The sequence below is a fragment of the Sesamum indicum genome, linkage group LG4, assembly GCF_000512975.1.
Source record: "Sesamum indicum cultivar Zhongzhi No. 13 linkage group LG4, S_indicum_v1.0, whole genome shotgun sequence".
NCBI classification, from domain to species: Eukaryota; Viridiplantae; Streptophyta; class Magnoliopsida; order Lamiales; family Pedaliaceae; genus Sesamum; species Sesamum indicum.
This window is the reverse complement of record NC_026148.1, coordinates 8603102-8613294: the sequence shown is the minus strand read 5'-3', so window position 1 is coordinate 8613294 and position 10193 is coordinate 8603102. Positions and strand designations below refer to the sequence as shown.

The 10193-nt window shown below is 33.0% G+C and overlaps 2 protein-coding genes across 2 annotated transcripts in view; both read right to left on the bottom strand.

Annotated features, from left to right (window-relative positions):
• The window catches only part of LOC105160345, a gene marked incomplete at its 3' end in the record, with an annotated part of 1132 nt that extends 756 nt beyond the window's left edge, over window positions 1-376 (bottom strand). Inside the window, 2 exon segments of the mRNA XM_011077676.2 lie at window positions 1-27; window positions 30-376. The exon segment at window positions 1-27 is cut by the window's left edge and continues 756 nt beyond it. Of these exon segments, the coding sequence (XP_011075978.2) occupies window positions 1-27; window positions 30-155 (153 nt within the window).
• Window positions 7530-8827, bottom strand: LOC105160274 (60S acidic ribosomal protein P1). Its single transcript, XM_011077587.2, has 3 exons — window positions 8663-8827; window positions 8331-8570; window positions 7530-7826 (listed from the first exon to the last, which is right to left on the bottom strand). The coding sequence occupies exons 1-3, from the start codon at window positions 8729-8731 to the stop codon at window positions 7773-7775; spliced, it is 363 nt and encodes a 120-aa protein (XP_011075889.1). The 5' UTR covers window positions 8732-8827; the 3' UTR covers window positions 7530-7772.

Sequence of the window (10193 nt, the reverse complement as noted above, 5' to 3'; positions counted from 1 at the left end):
TTGCTGGTGGGGTGGAAGAAAAGGCAGGTGGGTTTTGGGGAAGTGGAGAAGAGCACGAGAAGAGAGAAGGCGGTGAATATAACGTCAGGCAGTGAAGTGGGCTTCTTAAGGTGCAGCGGCGGCACTGGTGGTTGGGGTGGTGTAGGCGGTGGCATGTCAGATGGCGGTGACGGCGGACGAGCTGCGAAATGGTGGTGATTTGTTATTGATCATTTTGTGATAATTCTCATCTCAGGCTTAAAATTTTGTAAAGTGAAAATAAGAGGTTGGAATTGAAGGTTTATTGAGGATCATGTAAACAAGATTTCTGATGTAAACATCAGAATGTATATGCTTATTCCGATTCCTCTATTCATTGGACATCCCACACATGATTGGATTTGGTGGTCTTTCAGGCCATTTTGGGTCCAACATTAGCCCCATCACATGGGCCGACCCAATTATAAATGAAGGGGGGTTTAAAATGCATTTTTCCCCTTTATATACTGATAAACTTGCATTTTTTAACATGATGAATGGGTAGCTGAGATAGAATATATTTTTTATAAATATACAACCCACAAGGAGGGTGGGTTAGAATACACACATAAAACACGTCTTCCACTTCCCTCCCTATTTTTTTTAATTAACCATAACAAATCGAAAAGTTACTGTTCTTACCCATTTCCAGAACCAACAAAATGAAATTCAAGATCGGTACAAGTAGAAGACTATGACAAGGTGACTTTCATGCATGTTTATTCATACATACAGTGGTGAACTATATATATATGTAGCAAGTGTTTTATTCCAGTTCGCTTAGCATGCAGTCCTCTCCGAACAAATAAACCATTCTCTCTGATCTCCATGGATCCTCGTCTCCAGGCCTCAACTCCTCATGCGCATGCCAAGCCAAAAGCTTAGCTCTACAGACGGGGCACGTTTCCTGGCCTTGATCGGCCCAAGCGTCGAGACACTCAACATGAAACGCATGCACACAGTTCCCAAGCTCCCTTACCTTATGCCAACCTTCTATGCTACTTAAACACACTGCGCAACAAGCATCAACGTCACCATCTTCTTCGTCGTGTGTCTGTAATTTAGATTTGAGCATGAAATATTGTTGAATTGGGAGATGATCCTTGATGGATTTGCTGATCAAGTGAAGTGGGATAGGTACTAATGAAGGAGAGGGATGAAACTCATGATCAGGTGATGAGATTGGATGATTATGATGACATGTTGTGCTTGTGTGTGCGTATATGTTGTGAAAGTTAAAGAAGAGCTTCAAAAGATTGGTGAAGATGTAATCTTGAAGGGCTTTTAGTGGTGAGCTTTTTGGTAGTGTAATGGTATAGAGAGTGAACCCCATTTTCATCAAACTGATAATTAGGGCAAAATATTGTGGAAATAAATTAATTAATACCCAAAATGAATGAGATCATGTTCTTACATATATGTATATAATATGTAGGAGTTGGTTTTCATGAACAATTACAATTAGTTAGTACTCAATTATCCAATTTTGTGTCTTTATTTATCTGTGCAAGCAACTGAAAACAAGTTGAGGTATTTTGTCAGAAATATATCAATTGTTGGACCACATATATAACACCGATGATGACTTTTATGTTTTGATCTTTCCCACATATATGATGTTTCAGATAACAACGATTGACGAATTCATACTTCCTCCAAACAGGCCGTAACAAAATGGACCACCAAAAAAGGTGCGACAGCTAAATTTAGGAGAATTTTGAAAAAAGTTCTTTTCAGTTTTTGACTTTTTAAAAATATTTTTAGAACGTAAAAAATGCTAAAACAGACGTTTTTAGATTAAAAGTTAGAAGCACTTTGAGGGGTGCTTTTGTTCTTTGGCGTTTTTGTTAAATCCAACTTTATTTTTTACCACTTTACTCTTATTATAATAATCTTAATTCAACTTCACCGTTTTTAATTTATTTTTAATATTGTGTATTTAAAGTTGATATCGAAATTTTAAAATAATTTAAATTTTAACAATAGTTAAATTTATATATTTGTATATTTAATATTTTTTTATATTTTATGTGTTATATAATCTAATTATATTATTTTGTTCACATATTATTATTTAATTAATTTTTGAAATCATGTAAGTTTAATTATTGTTTATGAATTATATTACTTAGTGGGAGCATTATTAAATTAAATATATTTTTTAATTATTTTTAAAATAAAATACTAATCGAAATAAAATTTATAATTTTTTGTGAAAAAATAATTAGTAGTGACAAACAACAAGTGAAATAATAAGCAAAAAAAAATATCTTTTTAACACATAAGAACAAAACGGTATTTCATCAATTAAATTTATTTTACTAGTAATTTTTTACCAAAAACTATCCAATTTAGTTTTCATCTACTTTTTATTTTTATTTATAAAATACTACACATTTTTTATTCTACTAAAACTTTTAACTTTTTTTACTAAAATTACTTTTTTAAAAGTAGAAATTCTTGCAAACACTCTCTTGCTAGGCAAGAAGTGTGGAGTAGTTAAAGTTTCGACCATACTTTATACCAACTTAATTATCTAATGTTATTTCATTAGTTATTGAGGCCAGGGGTTAGATTTCCTTTGCTGTATTCCAAAGGTTCTATCTATTCTATTTATAATAAAGTCTAAGCATTCTAAATAACTATTTTTTATGTGCTTTTTCATTATTTTTTAAATATTTTTTTATCAAACTAAAACGATCGAATCAAATTGATTATAAAACACATGTGTGATCATATGCTCACTTTTTCTTAATTGTATATTAATTCGTACCAGAAATTTGGTCATACCATAAGAGTCGAAGGATTTTCAGAAAAATCTTAAGATTATCAGAGGACTAGCCCAACAAAACAAAAGTTAGCCTATGATACTTAAGTTAATAACGATTTGTGAAAAAATAAAAGGAAAAACTTGAATAAAAGTGAGAATAATGGTGAAATATGATTAAGAATGATGAATCTTCGTGTGGTGTGCAGATTATAAGCTTGAAATAGCTTAAAAACCGAGAGAGAATGAGAGAGAGTGAGAGTTTCAATGAAGAATTATGCTCCAGAACCGTGTTCCCAAAACCTGCATATGACCTCTATTTATAAGTTTATACAAAATTGGATACGGGGTCAATTGTTAAGTTCCATAAGATATTGGAAAGCTCTTTGAATCAGCTATTATCCACAATAAACCGTTGGTGATTTGGATAAATATTGGCTGAGATACGTGAGTTAGACAAGACCCTGCCAAATCTACCTATTTTTCGGGAATTAGTTATTCATGGACTTCCAGCTCATTTATTACCGAGTGACTTTGTACATTAGATCATATCAGACAGTATGATTTAAAATCACCCACCCTAGGGGTGTGCAAAAAAACCGAAAACCGGCCGAACCGAACCGAAACCGAAAATCGAACCGAATTTTCGGTTCGGTTTTCGGTTTTTTAAAAAAAAAATTCAGTTTTCGGTTCGATTTTTTGGTCACCAATTCAGTAACCGAACCGAACCGAAAATCAAAATTTTGTAAATAATAAAAAATATATATATTTTTTATACATATAAAAATTATATAATTATATATATATATATTATAATATTAATATTATATAATTTATATTAGTAAAACTAAAGAAAAGTGTACTATTTTTAGATATTGAATATTAACATATTGAAGTTGTTCTACACTTGTGACTTGTACTATTAAATTAGAATTTAATTTTGGTATTTTTGTATTTGTATTTTTGGATAAAATTGCAACATTATCACAATTTCGGTTTAAAATATCAAAATATATTATTTTAAAAAATAAAAAATAAAAAAACGGTTTTTTTCGATTTTAAAACCGAAAAAATCGAACTTCCGTTCGGTTTTAACCAAACCAACCGGTTCGGTTTTCGATTTTCCAAACGGCCGAACTGAATTTTCGGTTAACCGAAAATTCGGTTCGGTTCGGTTAACCGAAATGGACACCCCTAACCCACCCTTCTCATATCGTTGTCAGCTAACAAAGAATCATCTATAATATTATAAAATAAAACCTTATCGTCGTATCAATTTTGAATATCCAAATTTATCTCTTAATACACTTCCTCTCTTAAAACAAAATTAGGTTAGAATAGTAATTTACCTTTCAATTCATTTTTTTCTTTCAACTCACTACCCCATAATTCTCTTACCCATTCTCATTTTTTTCCACAAACTTTTATATATTTAATATACCCACAATTATAATTATTTTTTCTCTTTCACCTTACCGCTATTTTTTGTCTCACATACTTCTTTCCTTTTTTTCTCAACTCACACTATATTTGTATCACTTCACTTGATGCTATATATGTATTAAAATTGATCACAATACATAATTTGAACACAACAATTAATGTTTATTAATATTTTTGGTATATTATATTGACACCCCTTGAAATTAGGCCAATTTATACAAACATCTCCTATCTTTTGCAAAATAACTACACTCCTTTCGGGGTGTTAGTATGTTAATGTAATATTTTTTGCAAAATTACAGCTACATCCCCTAATGGGTATTAGTGTCTTAGTGTTTGTATAAGTTTTAGATTTGAATAAGAAATGTAGTTGTAATTATAACTATAACCTCTTGAGATATAGTTGTAATTTTGCAAAAAAAAATAAAATAAAAATATTTGTGTATTTTGACCTAATCTCAGGTAGTACCAATATTATTTATATACCCTAACACTTTATCGTAACTTTTCTAACTAATAAGCCAATCTTTCCCCCAATCAATAATAATTAACGACCTTGTGCTGAGAAAAAACTAGTAGAGAAGCGAATGAGAACTAAAAGTATTAATTTTTGTAAATTATGAACTTAAAAGTATTAATTTCGTAATAAATTGAATAAAAATAAAATAAATTGGACTTATAGAATCGAAAATGGTATTTCTCCTCTTAATAATAACAGTGACTGTGAGACAGAGATTGTCAGTCGTTGCCAAAAGAAGTAAGGTACGGCATCAAGATTTCAAACGGATACTGCTAATCAACGACTTTTTAAACATTGAGAAAATGTCAAACATATGTTTGATTTTAAACATTGATTATACACTCAAACATTTACTCAGTAACAAATAAGCTTTGTCTTCTGGGGTGTTGACAATATTTTATATTAACCGCTCATTAATTTTTTGGGTAATTACAACGATTTTTTCTAAGATTTGATATAATTATAAGTATTTTATTTTTGTTTGAAAAATTATCAAATACTTCTAATTTTAATGACCGTCTAACAATTAGCTCAATTTGTTAGGTTTTCATCTATTTTTTATGATAAAATTGACCAAAATGCCCTTGTGGATTAAAATTATAATTTTATTTATTTTTAAAATTTTTGATTTTTTATGAACTAAGTAGGATAATTTGTGTACAATATTAAAAATTTTCCATCCATCCCGTCCAATTTTTTTACACACTTTTAATGTTTTAAAAAAATTAAAAAAATAACAGTAGGGGCAAAGTTGGAAATTTCATACCTCCGTCAAAAGATTATATAATTTCATCAAATATGAAGATATTTGTAATTTTTCAAACAATGAGGGGTAATTATGTCATTTTTTTATAATTTGCCCTATTTTTTTATTAAAACTAAATTAAAATAAATATTCCTAATATGTAACTTGTTCTTTTATATTAATTTCATTATAGTTAGAAGGTAAAAGTTTCTTCCCGCTTAGATTTTGCAACTCCTTGGTAGAAATACAAATACTTTTTCTTCCCGACCATTTGCATCAAAGTATTCCAATCTCAAACATTTCAATATTGATACACATTCAACTTTCCTTAGAATTAAAGTTAATAACTTTATATATAGACATTTTTTTTTTTTTTTGCATTTTACCATGAAAGTAAAACTTTTTGCAAAAAGCCCCCAACTTGGCCAAAAAAATTCGGGTCAAACGGAAAAACAAACAATCAAAAAGGACATCAATAGGGAAAACAAACAAAAGGAAGAAAACTGGTTGATTGTGTCTATTATATTGAGTTTTACTACGATCAAGACGAATTGTGTATCATTTCACAAATTCATTAGTCAATCGGGAAAAAGGGAAAAAGCATTAGAACTATCCCACAGACCAATAAGGAAGAATAGTCTCGAAACAGTGAACACCGTCGAGCTCCGGCGCGAACCTCAGCTCTCCCTCTTCCGGCGACCTTCAGGCTTCTTCTTCGCCTGCGGCGATCCTTTGCCCTTTGTTAGACCATCAGTTTTGTCGGCAGCCACCGCAGTTTCTTGCTTGTTGGCATTTGAAGGAGATGAAGCCCAGTCGGAAAGGTCGACTTTCTGAACGGAGGATGAGCTGAAAATCGACATCAATATCATGTTAATATTAAATTCCCCAACTCCACCAGAAAATATCCTTAAACCGATGTTCTTCTTGCCGCTTTTTCAGTCTGTTTATATATCTGAAAGAGAAAACGGTTGTATGGAAAAAGTAATTATCAGGGACGCAAAATTGTATGGAGAATTCTGGAAGTCCAATAGAATAGGGAAAGGAAGTTTCTCAGTTGTTAATTAGCATTAGAATTTTGGATAATTAGATTGTGATTATTCCTAAGTCGGCCAAATATCCTGGAATAAGCCCTTCCAGACGTGTCAACTTTTAATTAGTAAAATGGTCCACTTTATATTCAGTTCATTCATATTTCAAATTGGTTTGGACGATGTTTAGTTAATGGATTTCCAGACGTCGATCAGCAGAGAAAATCGGGTGGCCAATCTTTCAAGTGGTAGGCTCGACCCACCGCCCAACAATACATTCATCCATAATCTATTAAAACTGTCTTCACTTCCACCGGATACTTCATTCCTTAATGGGCTAATGAAGTTGAATAAGGCTGCGAATTATAGGCTTCTGATTGCAGGTTGTTGATCCGCTAACATCAAATCAAAGCCCAACACCAAGTTTGAAGCAGGGCAAAACACAAGGCATATGATAGTGGCTCAGGAAAGCATAGGAACAATCCATCGAACACTAACTTATGGGACGGACTTGGGGCAAGTTTAATATTGTCACAGGCGCTAGACAAATACAGTTACTTGCACAGTTGATTCATGCAAGAGTGTCGGGATACAACCCAAGTCTGTTATGAGAAATTCAAAACAATACGACACAATATACAAATGCAACACAGCACGTCATTACATAAACTGGCATCCCATTTCTGATCACATCTAGAATAGTTCAACAATAGACAATCAGAATAAAATAAAGTTTCATCACATTCCTAAAAAACAAGGGCAATATCCAACATTCTTAATAGAAACTAATCCATATTGATACATAACAAGCTTAAAATCTCAAATAAGTAGAGATTCCATTTAGCAGATTTAAAATCATTGATCTATGTGGCAAACGCCACTTGAAAGGAGCTATGGTGGGTTACAGAAATGCAAACCATAATGAAAAGGGCAGTATAATTTTTTCCACAACACAATCAAAATTATATCTAAGACATCTAAATGCATCACAATTGACTAGACAACAACTGAACAAAGGCAATCAGAACTTAAGCTATCAGATGAATTCAACATAAAACACATGAGAAATCGGATTCACAGACACTTGAAAATTTGCAAACAGAATTACTGCATGTAAGAGACCATACAATCACAGTAATCACTGAAGACAGTAAATGAAAAACTCTATAATGAGGTGTAATTATAACCCAAATTAGTGTATGGCCCAAGTTCGCAAAATCTAAAACTAATAAAACATAGTTAAAGGACCGTCTAATCAAACAAACTGAATCCCATGTCGTCATCACTTTCCTCCTTTGGTTCCTCCTGCAAAAATTCAATTAACAAAAGACACATTGTTAACTTATGGCATTCGAATATCAATTCCTAAAATTTACAACTAAGTAAAAAATTCACATTTTCTTCACTTGGATCTAGAATTAAATGGAGACAATAGTTCCTATTGGAAAAGTCAACAGGATAAGTGTGCATGATCGAAGAAGCACTGATACAATTATTTCAGTTCTCATTCGAACTGACATTCACATACATTTCAAACAATTCCAGACCCATGCCTACTTGACATGAAAGAAACGCCCCATTTTCCGTTATTCAATTCTATAAGCAAACAGAGCGACAATAACGGAAGAGTTCTTCTTATAGACTAAGGGACTGACAAGAATCTTGCATGACTTGATTCGTACAATAATTTATTCACTTTTCAGTTAAGACCAAAGGAAGATCATCCTTAGTATTTTCATTCTAGAATCCTAGGTCGAAAGAGAACAACAAACATTGATAATTTAAGATAAATAAAGAGAAAACTTATACCTTCTTCTCCTCGGCTGCGGGTGCAGCTGCGGCAGCGGCTCCACCCAAAAAGCCCCCCGCCGGGGCCGCGACAGCGCACGCAGGAGCAGCTACAGCTACGGCGGCACCACCACCACCAGAGCCGACGTTCATGATGAGATCATCAATGTTCCTCTTCTCGCAAAGCTTAGCGAAGAGACTCGGCCAATAAGATTCGACCGTCACATTCGCCGCCTTCACCAGCGTTGCTATTTTCTCGGCCTAAACGAAAAGAAAAAACCATTCATTAAACCCATTACAATACCAAATCTATATGCACGTATACGTTTATTTGCAGTGGAAAGAAATGTTACGGTGATGGGGATGCCATCGTCGTGAAGGATCAAAGCAGCGTAGGTGCAAGCAAGCTCTCCAAACGACATCTTGTGTATCTACCTAGAGGTGATGCAAAGCCGAGGGTTTCTGCTGCCGGCTGCTCGAGTTCGTGCAGGGATTAGGGTTTTGCACTTATTTATGTGAAGTTAGACGCGGAAATTGTAAGCTGGCCCTCGAAATTTGAAGATGCACTCAAACAGCTTCCTTAATTTAATAAAATATCAAAATAACCCCTGGTTTCTTAATCAGATTACTCAAAACTTGTAAAAGGAATTTGCAAATAAACAATCATATCAAAGTGTCACTCTTTCTCGTGCAATGAAAAATTCTGTCATACACCCTACAAACAAAATAATTGATAGGTATTTCATATATATATATATATACAAGAGCTTAAATTCAGGAGTTTTTATGAGTAATTTTTTCACGTAATTTTTTATTATACTTGAAATTATAAGTGTATTTTAATTGTAAATATTAATAAGGTATGATCTCTTAGTAATTTGGTTTTCATGGGATTTCACTGTGCTTCAGGTAATAAGCAATAATTCTCGAATTCTCACAACTCATTTTTTAAGAGTTTAAAAATTCAGATTTTAAATTTGTTTATAAATACACATAGCATGTTATGTGCATATTGAATGAAATAAAAGATAAAATACAATTTGCAACAAAAAATCTACTCCAATTATGAAAATGGTTTGAGCAAGAGCCAGGCATTTCACCAAGCCTCTTCCCTTGTAAACGTTTAATGAACACAAACACTTGTAAAAATTGCTCAAGTAAAATATTATAAATACCTAAAAGTTAGAATGAAACACAACCCACACCAATTCATTCAGCCTTAACTTGGCCAGGGAAAAGGTTTGGCAAAGGGAACTACAATGGACAAGCTTATTCAGATATGCATTAATCCTTACCAGTATTCATCTGATTGAAAATGAAAGGCAAAATTGGCTTCCCATTATTATTTTTCCTTCTCATTTTCCATTACCCAGTTTAATAACCAAATGGTTCCATCAAGATGCAGAAAACAAGTTTTCAGTTTTTAATTGCTTCATTTCCAGCTCTGTTTGAGACACAGCACCAAGTCATATTCTCTGCCTGCAATCAGCTGGGGAACTGATGTTCCTAACTCTTTGGTTTACATTTGTATGCAGTCTGTCCAGCAATAGAGTAGCAGCCTTAACTTTTCCCCATGCATACCTCATATACATTTGCGGGAGGTGCTAAAATGTTAGATGACTAAAAGATCTATGTGCCATGAGCAAGGCCGCAACAAGCAAATTAGTGAAGACCGCAACAAGCATATTGTGCCATGAATCCAACTTATCTTGTGCAGTTTAGGTCGTGCTTCCAGGACAGATTTGGAGCCTTTAACTTTAGAAGCCAACAAGAAAATTTTCTTCGCATTTCCACATTCAAACCAATCTTCTTGCTGTTGGTATTACCTCAAATTAGTCAATAACCTTTGCGACCTGCACCTCCCTATTATCCAATCATATAAAC

Coding starts and splice junctions, on each gene's coding strand:
- LOC105160274 (XM_011077587.2), bottom strand. CDS start 8,731: ATGTCGTTTGGAGAGCTTGCTTGCACCTACGCTGCTTTGATCCTTCAC. Junction 8,571..8,662: donor ACGATGGCATCCCCATCACC/GTAACATTTCTT, acceptor CTTTTCGTTTAG/GCCGAGAAAATAGCAACGCT. Junction 7,827..8,330: donor CCGCAGCCGAGGAGAAGAAG/GTATAAGTTTTC, acceptor GAATTTTTGCAG/GAGGAACCAAAGGAGGAAAG.